The sequence below is a fragment of the Triplophysa rosa genome, linkage group LG16, assembly GCF_024868665.1.
Source record: "Triplophysa rosa linkage group LG16, Trosa_1v2, whole genome shotgun sequence".
NCBI lineage: Eukaryota > Metazoa > Chordata > Actinopteri > Cypriniformes > Nemacheilidae > Triplophysa > Triplophysa rosa.
The window spans coordinates 13,468,908-13,484,837 of NC_079905.1; the positions used below are offsets into that span (position 1 = coordinate 13,468,908).

Consider the following 15,930-nt stretch of genomic DNA (forward strand, 5'->3'; position numbering starts at 1 on the left):
TTACGGCGGCTGGCTGAAGAGGAGGCCTGTCTGCTGAGCTCAGAGGGAGGTCTTATCAGTTAGCCTGGATAATTTAACACACTTCACACTTCGACAGGATTAGATCATTCTCACACTAGACACCTTGTCTGTCTCTTGCCATGCATCGTCTGCCTGTCTCTCTCTTACTCGTTCTTTCATGCTTTCTCTTTTTTCAGCGCCCCTCCAGATCTCTGTTCATTCTCACTTTTTCCTCTGGCTTTCGTGAATTTTCACACTTTGCCTGTTTTGTTGCTCGTCTTCTGTTACACGCCTCATTTGAGTGAAAGAAATTTTGTTCGCAATCAAGAATTTCATCTGACAGAAGCTGGTTGCATTAAATGTGACTTACATGACACCATCTTGTAATGTGACTGATGTAAGAAATGTGCAATCAGAGAGTGCACTTTTGGAACGTGAAATCGAACAACTGTTAACTTTGTACAAATCCACATTTATTCTAATTGAGGAGTGATTTGGGTCCTCCATATTTGTTTCCTAATATTGATTGTATATATAATTTGTATGTATTCATGTTTATCAAATCAAACCTTAATAGTCATAGTTCACCCAAAAATGAAAATTCTCTTATTTATTCATTCTCACCCTCTTGTCATTTCAAACCTGTAGCTGTATGACTTTATGTTTCCCGCAGAACACAAAAGAAGATATTTTGAAGAATGTTGGTAACTGGCACCCAATCACTTACATTGGTTTTGTGTCCATACAATAGAAGCGCTGTTCTGTTACCAACATTCTTCAGAAGAAACAAAGTCATGCAGGTTTGAATTGACAAGAGGGTGAATAAATGATGACAGAATTTTCATTTTTGGCTGAATTATCACTTTAAGTTACGCACCAAACACAAAAAAACAAAACGCAGATATCTCAAGATAACCCAATGTCAGATGATTGCTTTAGACTGTGCCCTTTATTCTCAGAAAGCTTTTAGAGCTTACTCATAAATGGAAGCAAAAATGCACCTGTGGCTTTTCCCTGCGACAGGTGCTACATTGACATTTGTATTCCCTATTGTTCCCCCATAGCAGAGCTCTCTCCTCATGACTTACAAAACGAGCAGTCCGGTTCTTACCCAGAGGTCGCCTGAGGCGAGCATTCAGAATGATGCTCAAATTATTTTTTTCTTTGCCCTAACTCATTTTTTGTTCTTACATTTAAAATAATGAATAAAATGTTTATGAATGTGTCTCCATACAGCATTCATAATGCTCCTCATAACTTTCTCAATAAGTTCTCTCTCGACCATACAGTAGGTACTCAACCAGAATGAGCCTTCCGCCGTCGCCGCCGCCGTCCCCGCGGCGGTACGTCTTTAATGTGTGTTGACTCTTGTTTACCGCTGAGTGGCAGTCTATTCACTGAACTTAAACCCACAGGCACTAATAGTTTTATTTAATACTAGTCATAAATACATCATTTCATTTAACAAGGGTTTACATTTTAAATTTGCTCTATTCATTCAATCAATGCTTTATTCGGTTTGAATCATTTTCAATATATAAGGAGTGTTTTCATTTAATGCTGGGTTGCATGCAGAGCTTTAATGTTTGTATTCGCTCTGTGTTTTGTGCAAATTGAGAAATACAGCGAGTGAGATCAGAGCGCCTGTGCAAAACTCTGCGCGTGTTTGCTCGTGTGTGCGATGCGCGTCATTCATAAAAAAATGGCAAATCCCAACTCTAACATGAATTAGCTATATTTCCTTTAAAACCGAATGTGTTGTATAATATCGTTGGATTACCAGCATATATCGCCCATATGGAATAAATACCACTGCAAACACAGCTGCGTTTCTCCGATGTTAACCCAGGATTCAATTATAAACATTCATGTATAAATATTGGTAGGCTACTTTCACATACATTGGGGATATATTGTCATAAATCAAGAAATGTCTCTGCAGTAGGCTTTTCATAATGTCAGGCTTTTTAAAGTTCTTTTAAATGTGGCAGCCGCAGCAAGTGAGCGTTCAGCGACAAGCCCCGTTCACGACTTGTATTGTCCTGAAAGCGTGGTCGGTCAAAACATATCAAAACATTAAAAACAAAAATGTTTACCTTTTTACCATTAGGGTAGACTTTCCAGTTATCTGAACCCTGCACTTTAAAAGCCTTTTAATAGTCAGCTCTTTGTTATTGCTCACACAACCCCCATCAACCCCCACCGCCTGCGACTGCAAGAAGAAATCACCCTATAACACTTCAGCCAAAACTCAAACGAGACGTCTATTGAGAAGTTGCATATTTAAAAATCGATTGAAATGTAAACAGGGATTTTTACCTTAATTACTTTATAAAGTGCTGCATTGATAAAGAAGATATGAAAACATTTAATTGTTTGTCATTTAAACGAGAGGGCATTACAGTGTTTTAATATGTAAAATGTAATATTAAAATAATTGAATATGTTACGTAAATTAGGAGCATTACGATTATAAAAAGCATATTTTGGCAAAGATGTTTCGCTTATGTTTGGAGTTAAGTTTCTTATCAGTGTTACGGCGTCTTACATTTATTTGTCACCCTGCAGGTAAGACATTAATTCTAAACTCTGCTCTTTCAAAAAGCGAGACATTCACACCTCTCCCATCCGCCGTCAACTGAGAAGTGGAATCTGTTTTTAAAAGCCTGTAGCCTACTGACATGGAGAGAATTAAAACAGTTCAATGCTTGTCATTTAAACGCAGGTCAATACACTATTTCGTCACACTTTCATTTAAAACCGATGAAACGGTCTATCAAGTGCATATTTTGGCAAATATGATGTTTTTTTGTTCACGTCTTCACACGGGCCTCTGTTCTAGCTCATTAATAATAATTTTATGTTACATTTTCGCCTTTTGCAGTTTACTTTCTCCGGTCCGCAGTCATTTATAATTATAAAAATAGTGATATTATGTCACATTCGGCCTCAGGTATTGGCTGAAAGACAGCGTGTAGGCTTCTGTTGTCGCTTTGTATCATTCATTTCTGGTTTAGCTGATTGTCACCAGCCTGTCACCCGCTCCGAGCGAGCCTCGAACCGACAATCGGTCTACACCAGCTTGGGAGACGGAACCGCTAATGAGGAGGCTACGCTCCGCTATGTTCTTCATAGGCATATTGAAGTAGCTGATGCAAACTGCCCACCCCTGCATGATCAATGTGATCTGTATACGGTTTTCACTCACGCACAAGTAGCATATTTTAGTGTAAAATGATCGCTCATGGCAAAAACAATTGTACAATATATTATTAAAGGTACAAATATTACATTAAAGGTTCTGCCCGCATTGGTGCTGTTGCGCGTTCAAAATGTTTACTGTTTTGTTTTACTTGGTGATATGTTCAATGAAGACTGTTTAATGTTATTATAAAATTTTATATTGAACTTCATTGCGTTTGCGCTGTGGTGGAAATGAGATTATCCTCAAATAAAGATACATTTATTGTAAAAGCTTACCCGCGAATAGGGACGTATTAAACTGTGGTTATGGAACTTTTAAAAAACAATCAAACGGTTCAACAGTTTGCTCGTATAAGGACAGATCTTTTTTTATTATAATAGTGTGACTCAATTCTCCACATATATCGCTTTTTTTGTTGTATTATAAACTTGAATAACTCTTGTTCGAATCTTTAATGTGTTGCCTCCTGTCATGTAATAATGAATTTATCACATTGAATTTCACTGTTTCACAGTACATATGGTAAAGTACTGAAGGTGCAAACTCTCCCTTTGCGCCGCCTGGCGGAAATTTCACAAACAAGTTTCACATGTACAGTAAATGTTTTTTAACTGCCACCCTTCCCCAACGGTGGCACTCAACGCGGCGGTAGAGAGCATTCTGGTTGACTACCTACTGTACTGTCTGTCATCTCTTAGCACGGAAACTCAGCAAAGCTGCTTTTTCCATAATGCGCGTTGCACGGCATGCATTTAAACCATTCTGTACATATCTGTTCTGACATCTCAGAATGGGCTCACAGATGGCTGTTGGCTGCAACATCCGCTAGTTGTTCATCGCACATTCGTAGTGGTGGATAAACACCCTATTGAGCTGGTTTGTTGGTAAGCCGACTGTATAGAAAGCGGACGATGATCGAGCTGTTTACGGCACACTTCTTATCCCTCAGGGTGTGCATACGAGCAGACTGAGAAGTGCAGAACGCTTTTCCATTCCTTAATATTTCCATTTTGCTCTTCCTAGCAATTAGGATCTGGATTCAGTCACAAGAGACGAGTGCCAGTAATGGTCATTTAAGCGCAGAAAGTGCCAGAAAGTTGGAGAGACAGCTTGCCAGTCATGGTTAAACACAACCAGCAATGAAAAGCCACTAAGTACTTATACCAATGCTCTTGCTCCCGAATATGCAAAGCTGTCAACGAAAGGGCCGTTTCTACAGTCTGATTTTGATGTTTATTTAAGGTGGTTTTAGAGGTCACGTTATTTGAATATTTTACTTCATTGACTGATTTTTTTTAACAGAGGCAGAAAAATCTGAAGGTTGTCTTCCATTTTGACAGATCAAACAGTGACTTTTTTTGTAACTATCGCCATCTCTGTTTGAAACAAAAAATTTTAGGTTACCTTATTTACTTTACACGGGTTGAAAATAAATTGTCAAACTAACATTTCCCGCGAAATCGTACCCAACAGCTCAATTTACGTCATCGTTATGTGCTTACTGTTGTGAATCAGGGTAAGGTAAAGAATCTGTTTTCAATTGTTTTTATGTACTTGCTCAATAACAGTTTTTTTTTTTTTAATGTACAGATTACAGCTTTAATATGTTTAGTTCAGCACAATAGATGTCATACTAGACTTGAAGATAACTTGTCTCTTCTGCTTCTTCACAGATAAGTTCTGGTACTGTCGATTGTCACCCAATCATAAAGTCCTGCACTACAGTGATCTGGAGGAGAACCCTCAAGGAGAGGTGCCCTACGATTCCCTGCAGGACAAACGTGAGTACAGAAGCATTTTCACTTTATAAAGATGGTATTAAGATGACCGTGCCCATTCTTATTAATCATTCTTTGTTCCCCGTGACAGTTCCTGTGGCCGATATCAAAGCTGTTGTCACTGGTAAAGACTGTCCGCACATGAAAGAAAAGGGAGCTCTGAAGCAGAACAAGGTGAGTCCTTTGGTGTGTGCTTGGCGATGGAGAGCAAAAATGCTCTTGAATGTCAAGAGATCAAATTTTACTTTGATGCGTTGGTGAGCGGCTTAGTGACAATGGATGCATTAGTTATGCATCGTAGCTCTGTGAGTAATGATACATCAGCTCACTTCAGTTTCAAAGTCACCCATTCGTATGCCCAAAGAACAAAGAAGGCAATGTCAAATTTATGCGACAACTGTAAAAAAAAAAGACTCCCTGTTGACAGGACGGGATATTGAGTCGGGCAACTGTCTGTGGAACTTTCTAACAGTCGTGGTCCCCTTGGTCGTGATATTCAGATAACATAACGTGTGTCACTGTTGCTTTGAAGGACATTTTTATTACTTTTAGTGGCAGGATAAGATTGTTCTTGGGAGGAATTTGACTTGGGAAATCATGGGCACTCTCGTCAAGTGTTCAGAATCTCATCACTGTACGTCTTGAAGATGCCGTATGCTCTCTTTTTGGATGTGATTTTGTAGACTTTGATGGAGAGTAACTCGCATCTAATGATCCTTCGTTTATGATGCATTCGAGGTTCATCATGTTTTGTATATTGGTGGAACCAAACCACACTTTTGGAGATGATGAGAGAATTGATGGTAGACGCAAAGGATTTCTTTCTTGAGGATAAAGTTCACGTTTGCTGTTCCAAAAACTTTTCTCTGATGACACTTGAGATTTAGTCAGATATACAGGGGTCCTGAATGTGAATTTACTCCCACTAAGCTGATTGTAAAAATATGTAGATGGCCTCACACACTGTTTCCTGTTCATCTAAAAGTCAGTGCTATACCAACAGATGAAGCCCAGCACTGCCAGCGGAGACAGCTTGCTTTATACAAGTAGTTGCAAATTAACAAAAAAATAATGGCTCTTATTTATTTTTAGTTGCATGAGTAATTGGCTTCGTGGGCAAACTGAAGGGGGTCTTTTTAATCAGTGGGCTATAAACAGATCAGGGTGTCTAAGGTGCATTCGTATAATATGGTTATAAACCTTTTGAGTATGCCATAGATTGACAAGGCGTTGTCTTTTGAGAGATTTTTTAGGATTCGTCGAAATTATTCAAACTGTGTGTTATCCAGACTCATTTTGCGAATGCACCGGATATCTCCCCTGACAGCTAGCCCAAAAACATCCACATGTATTTTCCCTTTAACGTTGAGTCTGTGAAATCGAAGTATCTTGTTACGGTAAAACATTGACGCACTACCTGTTTAGATCGTCTCACCGCCGTCCCAGCAGGAGAGACCAATATACATACACACCAACACACACATGCAAGATCGAACCATCTGCTGTTGTAATATGTTCGGAAAAGATCTGCAAAAGTCACGCAGTAGGAGGCACACAAACACAGCAGCCCCATTAGCATTTGACAGACGGTGTCAATTCTGTCTCCTTTAGGAGGTCCTGGAGCTGGCTTTCTCTGTCCTCTACGAGTCTGATGAGTATCTGAACTTCATTGCCCCTGACAAGCACGAGGTGAGCGACTGCCAAAATCGAACGGAAAAGTGGATCTGTTGTATCTCAATAGTGTGATTCAAACTGTGTCGTCTGGTTGTTTTTCAGTACTGCGTGTGGACAGATGGGCTGAATGCACTGCTGGGGAAGGAGATGACCAGCGAGTTCACTCGCTCAGACATGGACACTCTGCTTAACATGGAGATGAAGCTCCGCCTCCTCGACTTGGAAAACATCCAGATCCCTGACGTTCCTCCCCCTATACCCAAAGAGCCAAGCAATTATGACTTTGTTTATGACTGTAACTAATATCCCTTCACTGGACTTATTTTTTTGTAAATGCATACTGGAAGACAAACTTTTTAAAAAGGACGCGCTTTTTTTGCGCCTCATCACAATGGATTTCCTGGAGTTAATAGACTTGGCTTGCGAGGCCTATGAAACATCTGGTCTGGTTGAAGAACAGCAAACTGGCCCTCAGGTCCTAAAGCACTCTAGCGCTGTCACGGTCATCTCATCCATTTCTTCAAACGGTTACATTTGTCAAACAGTCCACCTGCTCTGGCTCAAATTGCTATTTGTTGAACGAAATTTGTCTTATGTTATTCCAGGCTGTTCGGGGTGTGATGCTCCCTGTTGAATGTATGCAGCCCTGCTGCCGGCGATCTGCCCCTCCTGCAGTTTATTAGACTAGAAATCGAACTGCTTCTCGGTAAATTTCAAGTGAACTTCCAGACTTTGAGTCGAGTCTGAACTCTGCAGGAAAATAGATCGCCGGGAGCAGAATTGGCTTGCACCTCAACAAGTGGCAGCTAACATCGAGGAACCGCTAGTGTTAGCATAGTCCAAGTTTGTTGTCAATTATTTCCCCAGGTCTCCCATTCATGCCTCAAATACAGTAGACTGTTAAACAGGCAGGTTCATTCGAGAGGTTGTCTCTTTTTTTGTCTTAAACCATTCCTGCTTTGTGCCACATTATCATCTGACTATAACGCAGACGTGTAGATAGAGCTCTTTCCTTCACTTGACATCAACCCGACTCATGGCAGACTGCTGTAACATTCCAAAGCAATATTGAGCTTCTGTTTTTGTAAGCTGGTATAGTATACACTTTTGTGATATTTGTGATCGCTGCCAAGTAGTCAGTATTATACATTTTTGTGTGTTAAGGAATTTTACTTTTCAGGGCAGTCAAATTAATTCGAATTTTCATGATTACTTTAATTTAAGATTGTGGGTATAATAATTGTTATTATAATTGGTTTATTTTTCCCTCAGATGTTTATCGATTTAAAAACGCAACATCCTGCTGTTTACATTAAAGATTGATTCCAACTTTGTTCTCAGTTTGCAAGTTTGTCATCCTAGTGTTGGTTGATTTCAACCAATGTCATTATCCTGTTGTTGTCGTCATAAAATTTCCAATTTTATATTTTTAGGTATAGCTGCAATTTATAACTTAGAAGACACTTTTATTTGTTTAAAAATAAACAAAAATCTAAGTTCTTACCTTACCCCCGATTCATAATGGTAAGCTTATGAAAGTGACTTATATTTTAGTTGTCGGTATAATTTAGCTGAAAATGTACGTTTTATATTATTTGACTGAAAATCAGTTTACTCGTAGCTATTTCAGTCATAGCGAGACCACAGTCCTATCTGCTTGAGGAAGTTTGATATCTCTAAAATCGCAATTAAATAATATATTTCCAACCAACAATTAAACCTGACATCAACTGTATTAAAACGTTTGTTTTCTAAGCTTAAATCGTGATAAAAATGGGCGGCCATATTAAGCGTTGCCTTCCCTCCCCATTCTTTGCAATGGCAGCGAAGCATCTTGTTTATTATCTTTACATACTTCGTGGTTAGACACAAAGTACCACAGAATTTTGTTTGCAACAAAGATGCCGATTGCAACTTTATGTGGAAAAAGCGATTTCTGAGAAACGCTGTTGAAAAAAAACTTTGCAAATAGTCCTGGCTGTGTAAATAGTAGAAAAACAAAGTGGATCAGATCGATCCACACAATACATTTCTAGCCAATCAGTAATAGGAGGCTGTGGAAATGTAAAATTGAGGATCATTTTAAGACCAGCTGATTCTCTTACTCCACCATATATTGACAATAAATATTAAAGTGAAATACGTTGCATTGTATATTTAGGAGGAACACAGCAATGTTGCAATAGCTGGTGACCATTTGTTTGCGGGTCAGTCAGGGGTAAAGTCGAGAGAACCCGGAATGTATGTTGTGAACACTTTATATGTTAATGAAGTGGTCTGAGGGAGACTATCTTGATTAGGTCAGTAAAGGAGGGTTAGACTCCAGGATATAGGATGAGGTTGCAACCTCTCCTTCATGCTTTGTTGTCACCTGAATGTTCTGTGTTCCATTCAAATCAAAATGAGGGGCATTTAGCAGTCCCCTCAAATATTGGAATTTGTTGTTTCCAACATTTAAGTATGGTTTTCAGGTAAATTACGTGATCCCTGCAATCACGTTCATTACTAGGCCATGGATGCTGTAGTAGGTAGGGATGCACCGGATGTTCAGCAAGAGAGAGACGCGCGCACGTGCGCTTTTTTAATGCCGCAAACATTTTGGCAGTGTGTGTGTGGAGCATTTTAAAGTGTTAGAGAAATACAAAGCACGGGACTTGCCACGCGGGATTAAATTTCCGAATGAAAGCATCTTTACCGGTCGGTAACTTTACTTCAGACGGAAGCGGGCTGTCTGACAGTAGCCCCGCCACTCACGACATCATTTGACATCGTACAGTGGTCGCGTGCACACAGTTCCCTGTACTAAACAACTTGTCAAAGTATGTTCTGTGCATCCCGGCCACGAGTGCACCTTCTGAGAGAACAGTCAGCTTTTGTGGGCGGAGTTTGGAGGAGAGACGTGAACTGATATGGTTGACACTCAGCATCGGTCAGAATTGCTTGAATTGGATGGGGTTTTTTTTTCTTTAAATCTTTTTGCAACTGTAAAAATACAAATAAAAGAAAACTGTTGGATTATTATAGGCTACAGCCTATAATAATCCAACAGTTTTCTTTTATTTGTATTTTTAGCTTATAGGCTTAATGTGGAATGACAGTTTTTAATGAAGTGTTTTTTGTAGGGGTACAGAGTAACTTACATTACATTCTTTTATCAGTCAGTTATAGGCCTAATTAATATAGGCTATTCATGAAGGGAGAGGGCTCAATCTTTTGTTTGAATTTACTTTGTTTTGATCAATTTTATTTTAAGTTACAGTATGTTGTATTTTATTGAAAAGCAAGACAAATTATAAAAAGCACATTTTGATCATACAGTTTATGCAATATTGAAAAAATGGCTAAATAAATAGAAGAAATGCAAAAAAAGCATGTTCGGTGTTCAGAATTCAGCCGTCGGCCAAGTGTTTAATTTTTATTCAGCTTCGGCCAAGAATTTTCATTTCAGTGCATCCCTGGTAGTAGGTAACGCCTTCATTTATCAAGCATTTTGATTTTACAATTCCTAAATGAAATCACTCACTAGCCAGTGATCAAATATAGTGAGAGCTGACGTTAGTAAATATAGCCAAATTCGCTTAAAGGGACAGTTCACCTAAAAATGATGTGTAAACTCAAGATGTTCACCATTAGATTCGTAATATCTAAATATTTGATTATGAAAAATATGGGTTCCTTCCTGTTTCCCACCCACCTACCTTACAGTTAACCATAAGCTGGATGTCATCAGTAGGAAACCTATGGTTACTGCAATTTTACTACACTATAATAAAACTATGGCTCATTTTTACTTTTGTATCATGTATTATATTATATAGATGGTTGCAAATTGCAAAAAGAGTAAAACAGACATGGCCCGTACGGGGATTGAACCCGCGACCTTGGCATTAATAGCACCACACTCTAACCAACTGATGTAACCGGCCGTGTGGGAAAAGTTTCTAACTGAGCGAGTTCCTGGGGTGAGCATACTCGAGACCTTGCCCGTCTTGTGTACTAAAAGCATACAGCTCGTACGGGACGAAACTCTCGAAGATCCGCCCATGACACTGCACCCAGAGTTGGGAAACAAAGAGATCAAATGGTGAAAACCTTGAAGCAACCTAAGGGTTAGATGCCTTGCTCAATTGCACAATAATGATAAAACAATTTCTGGGCGGATTAATTTTCGAATATACATTAGCAGGCTATTGTTTCATATCATGATTTGATATTTTATCATGAGGGGATTTTTTTTAAATATTTTTAGGGGCTTTTACACATTTATTGGGATAGGACAGTACAGAGCTGACAGGAAAGTGTTGGGCAGAGAGTAAGGAACGTGTTGGGCAGAGAGTAAGGAACGTGTTGGGCAGAGAGTAAGGAACGTGTTGGGCAGAGAGTAAGGAAAGTGTAGGGCAGAGAGTAAGGAAAGTGTAGGGCAGAGAGTAAGGAAAGTGTTGGGCAGAGAGTAAGGAGAGCAGGTTTGGCAAGGGGCTTGAGATGGGAATAGAATTTGGGTCACTGTGAGTGCACTGGAGCTATGTGTGGGCACACTAACCAAAGGGTTACATTTTTTTAACGTGTTAAACAATTTGTTTATAAATACGTGGGTTAATGATAGTGATTAGTGAAAGTAGTGATGTGTAAACTCAAGATGTTCACCATTAGATGCCTATATTTGATTATGAAAAATTTGGGGTCCTCCCCGTAAAAAATCAACCGCAGCTCACATATAAATAAACACATCTGTGCTATTTTCTAACATAACTTCAGCATTTTGGCACACAGGTTACAATCGACTCTCAGACGTCCATAATGTTTTGTTCAATAGCAAGAACAGCATTACTATCAGTCTTTGTCAGAAGAACTGCTGTTGCTATTGTTGTTGTTGTTCTATTTCTGTGGCTTCTATAGGTCTTTTTAACGGCAGTGCTCCCAAACCTCTGTTTCAAATGTCCTCCTGGCATCCAACATCCAGCTGCTTCTTTTCCTCCAGTAGAGATACACTTATGATCGAAGTATATAAGTCTAAATAAAGCTGGTTAGGACATATCTTTAGGTAAATGAAACACAAGTAAACGTTCACAGAACATTTCTGTCACACAAAATGTTCCTTGTAGTGAAAAAAGGTTCTTCAGACTGATGCTATGTATAGTATATTTGGATAAAAGCGTCTGCCAAATACATAAATGTCAATGTCAATAAAACGTTTAGAAAGAAATGCTTGCTTTTAGGAACTTTTGACTGAACTTTGGGGAATCAAACCCGGCTTTTTTGACATTGCAATGAAGAATCCTTTTAGCACCTTTCATAAGAGTGTACAATACACTTTGTCAACAATTGGCAAAGAAAATGACTTACATTTTTAAAAGCAAGAAAGACAGCAAAAGGTGACACTGATCGATAAGGCATCTGCAACACCTGTGGATCAGAAAAGAGAAAACTGTAAATACAAACTGAAAATGAATGTTAATAAATGGCTTCCGGTTTTCATCAGCAATTATTTTATTTCCTCCACACATTCCATATGCTTCTCCTCTGCTTTCTTTGAGTCCTTCTTGGTACCTACAGAGAAGCAAGTTTCCTTAATTAACACAGTCACAAACATGCATACAGTACTTAACAAATACTGTGGTATATTATTACACTGTAGTAAAATTCCTAGATACTATTGTGGTTGTGAGCATCACTATAGTAAATATTACAGTATACTGCAGTATTTATTTAAGCGGAGTGCCTGCAACCCCTTCAGCCGTGATTTATTAGAGTACCTTATTGCTTTTTTAAAACAGTTACCAACACAATACAAATATCGAAGCCAAAAGATATGTATAATGCAACTTATGAAGTAAAATCACTTAAAAGTATCATCGCCTAGGAAGACATGTATGTCAAATAAATTGCCTTCTACTACAATGCGTTCTTAGGAACAAATTAAATCATTTTTTGAATGGGGTTTTGTTATATGGTTCAAAAAGGTCTTGGGTTAACAAATTATATATATTTTCAAATTTTAATCTACGGCATAAAACACACCAGTAATAACCTGCTTGTGAGTCCATGAGTGCCGTAACATGTCTTAAGAACGACAGTTGCTAACAAGTTGCTAAAAACTACTACATACATTGGAGGGGACATTAAACGTCATCATCGAGCAACTGCGGTGTAGTCTGTTTATAGTCTCATTTTAGTTTTTACCTCTGGCGATTGTTTTTAGGCAACAAAATTAATACATGTTGTGTTCATTTGTAAAGATTATCTTCATAGACAATCTGTGTAAGTGCCATAATCCTCGTTAGCCATATTTTATTTTTTGAGATCTTCCTAAAGTCTATGGTAAAAACCCATTGGCCTTCGTTTTTTTCTGGTTTGGCCTACAAAAATATGTCATCCCCACTGCACTCTATTTTAAAGTCTGTGTTAAGGCAATTCCGAGAATCGTTTCTAAACGCATTATTGTATTGTATTGTAAACGTATTGCAGAGACTGTGAACTATGTTGTACTGAATGGAGTTAGACAGTTAAAGGGAAACTCTACCCAAAAATGTAATTCTGTCATCATTTACTCACCCTCAAATTGTTCCAAACCTGTATAAATTTCTTTGTTCTGATGAACATGAAGATAATTGAAAAAAAAAATGATAACAGACATTTCTGGGACATCATTGACTACCATAGTAGGTAAAACTGTTGTGTCATTTTTTTGTTGTTGAACACAAGAGAAGATATTTTGAAGAATTTAGGAAAGCAAACAGTTCTAGGGCACCTTTGACTATCATTTTAATTTTTCCTACTATGATAGTCAACGTTGTCTTTGTGTTCAAAGACACAAATATTCATTTTCACCAAGTCTACTGCTTCAGTGATTTTTATATGTTTTTGTCAGTTGTTACAATGGTATACTGAAGTATAATTACAAGCATTTCATAAGTGCCAAAGGCTTTTATTGACAATTACATTAAGTTTACGCAAAGACTCAATATTTGCAGTGTTGACCCTTCGTTTTCAAGACCTCTGCAATTCGCCCGGGCATGCTGTCAATCAACTTCTGGGCCACATCTTCAATGATGGCAGCCCATTCTTGCATAATCAATGCTTGGAGTTTGCCAGAATTTGTAGGTTTTTGTTTTGCTTGAGGATTGACCTCAAGTTCTCTATGGGATTAAGGTCTGGGGAGTTTACTGTCCATGGACCCAAAATGTTGATGTTTTGGTCCCCGAGCCACTTAGTTATTACTTTTGCCTTATGGTAAGGTGCTCCATTATGCTGGAAAAGGCATTGTTCATCACCAAACTGTTCTTGGATGGTTGGGAGAAGTTGCTGTCTGAGGATGTTCTTGTACCATTCTTTGTTCATGGCTGTGTTCTGAGGCAGAATTGTGAGTGAGCCCACTCCCTTGGCTGAGAAGCAACCCCACACATGAATGGTCTCAGGATGCTTTACTGTTGGCATGACACAGGACTGATTGTACAGCTCACCTGTTCTTCCTTGCAGGTACCCATGGTTAACAGAGGAAGAACGATGATTTCCAGCACCACCCTCCTTTTAAAGCTTCCAGTCTGTTATTCTAATTCAATCGGCATTACAGAGTGATCTCCAGCCTCGTCCTCGTCAACACTCTCACCTGTTAACCAGAGAATCACTGACATGATGTCAGCTAGACTTTTTGTGGGAGGGTTGAAATGGAATGTACATGTTTTTTTTGGACTAAGTTCATTTTCATGGCAAAGAGGTACTTCACAATAAAATTCAATTCACCGGATCACTCTTCATAACATTCTGTAGTATATGCAATTCGTCATCATAAAAACTGAGGCAGCAGACTTTTGGCCACGACTGTAAGTATATAGTAAAAATTACATAAGAAATAATGAAAGAAGAAATACAATGCATAGAAGAGCCGTTTTGATGTTTGTGACAGTTAATGATCACAGTGTCGTCTATGTGATTATCTACAAACCCAAATGGGTTGGCTGGGTGGTTAATAACACATTTTTCTATCGTGTTACAAACTGCATATTTTCACAAAGAATTCAATATTGCTTTACACGGACTTTAACCTATGGAGGCCGCCATTTTTTGACGTAAAAAGTGCCGCATGCACAGGTCAACCGAACTTAAACGTACTAACGTTAATTAGTTTTCCTATACATACATATGAATTAAAAAGTCAATGTGAATTGAATATATACAAGATATCTTTAGCTAATGCATTTGGGTCTCTGTTTAGAGTCATGTGGACTGACAGGGGCTACTTACCTGCCTGACAGTGGGTGCGTGTGCTCACATACAAGCAATAAATACAACCAAACCTCAAGTGTGTTTCTCATTCTCGTCATTTATAAAGTTTGCGCGGGTGATTGATGATAATATACTAAATTACTGATAATGTATTAAGTGTTATCATAAGACGGTGATTTAATGCATGTTTACCTCAAACAAGGCACTTTTCTTTCATGGCGGGGCAGGCTGGGTGTGTCAGGAGGACATACTGCCACAGTGCCACCTGCTGGTCATGTGTATTTATAGCTCTCGTCTTCTGTGTACTCAAGTAAGAATGGGTATAAAGTCAAATGGTTGTACTGTCTGCATTAAGGTCATTTTTGTAATTTTTAAAGGGTTTTTGTTAAAGATATTTACAATATTGCGTAAACCATTGTCTCATCAACATACATTTCTTCTCTTATATGGGCTTAATTAGTGAACCTCAAAGCCAAAAGCAGAATGTTCTTTCTTTGCAGCTCTTAGGTGACCAGGTCTCCACTTGTTAATACTACCGCTTTTTAATTCCTCAAACACTCCTCTTGTGTACTCAACCTTCCCTTACAAAAAATGTTAACACATCTGTTGACCCAGTCAGAATCAAGAACTGTCTGGAACTAACCGTTTTATATAAAAAGTAATCATATGGGTTTACAGTAACCATAGCTGGATGACATCAGTGGGAAACCTATGGTTATAAAAACACGGTTACTGTAATTTTACTATACTACAATAAAACCATGTCTCCTTTTACTTTCATATCATGTAGCCTATTATATAGTATGTAAACTAACTAACGGTACTGTTTAACGTGTTGACAAAATGTTTATATGCTCTCCTACTTGTAAGTCGCTTTAGATAAAAGCGTCTTCCAAATGAGTTCTTGTAAAACGAGTGTGGCCAGTACGGGGATCGAACCCGCGACCTTGGCGTTATTAGCACCACGCTCTAACCAACTGAGCTAACCGGCCATTAATACGCAGCTTTTCTATACAAGTTACTGCACCTCGCCGAAACTCGAAAACGGAC

At 38.6% G+C, this 15,930-nt stretch overlaps 1 protein-coding gene and 2 non-coding genes across 7 annotated transcripts in view; 1 reads left to right on the forward strand and 2 right to left on the reverse strand.

Annotated features, from left to right (window-relative positions):
* The window catches only part of elmo1 (engulfment and cell motility 1 (ced-12 homolog, C. elegans)), a 98,047-nt gene extending 90,061 nt beyond the window's left edge, over positions 1-7,986 (forward strand). For all 5 annotated transcript variants that reach the window (XM_057354281.1, XM_057354285.1, XM_057354283.1 and 2 more), the window contains 4 exons: positions 4,879-4,986; positions 5,075-5,157; positions 6,595-6,672; positions 6,760-7,986. In XM_057354281.1, the coding sequence (XP_057210264.1) occupies positions 4,879-4,986; positions 5,075-5,157; positions 6,595-6,672; positions 6,760-6,960 (470 nt within the window). In that variant the 3' untranslated portion in view covers positions 6,961-7,986. The remainder of the gene's footprint in view (positions 1-4,878; positions 4,987-5,074; positions 5,158-6,594; positions 6,673-6,759) is intronic.
* A 2,523-nt stretch (positions 7,987-10,509) lies between these two features.
* On the reverse strand, positions 10,510-10,583 carry trnan-auu (transfer RNA asparagine (anticodon AUU)). Its single transcript has one exon. It is a non-coding gene; the product is annotated as a tRNA-Asn (tRNA).
* Positions 10,584-15,798: 5,215 nt separating this feature from the next.
* Positions 15,799-15,872, reverse strand: trnai-aau (transfer RNA isoleucine (anticodon AAU)). The gene has a single exon. It is a non-coding gene; the product is annotated as a tRNA-Ile (tRNA).
* Positions 15,873-15,930: the final 58 nt, after the last annotated feature.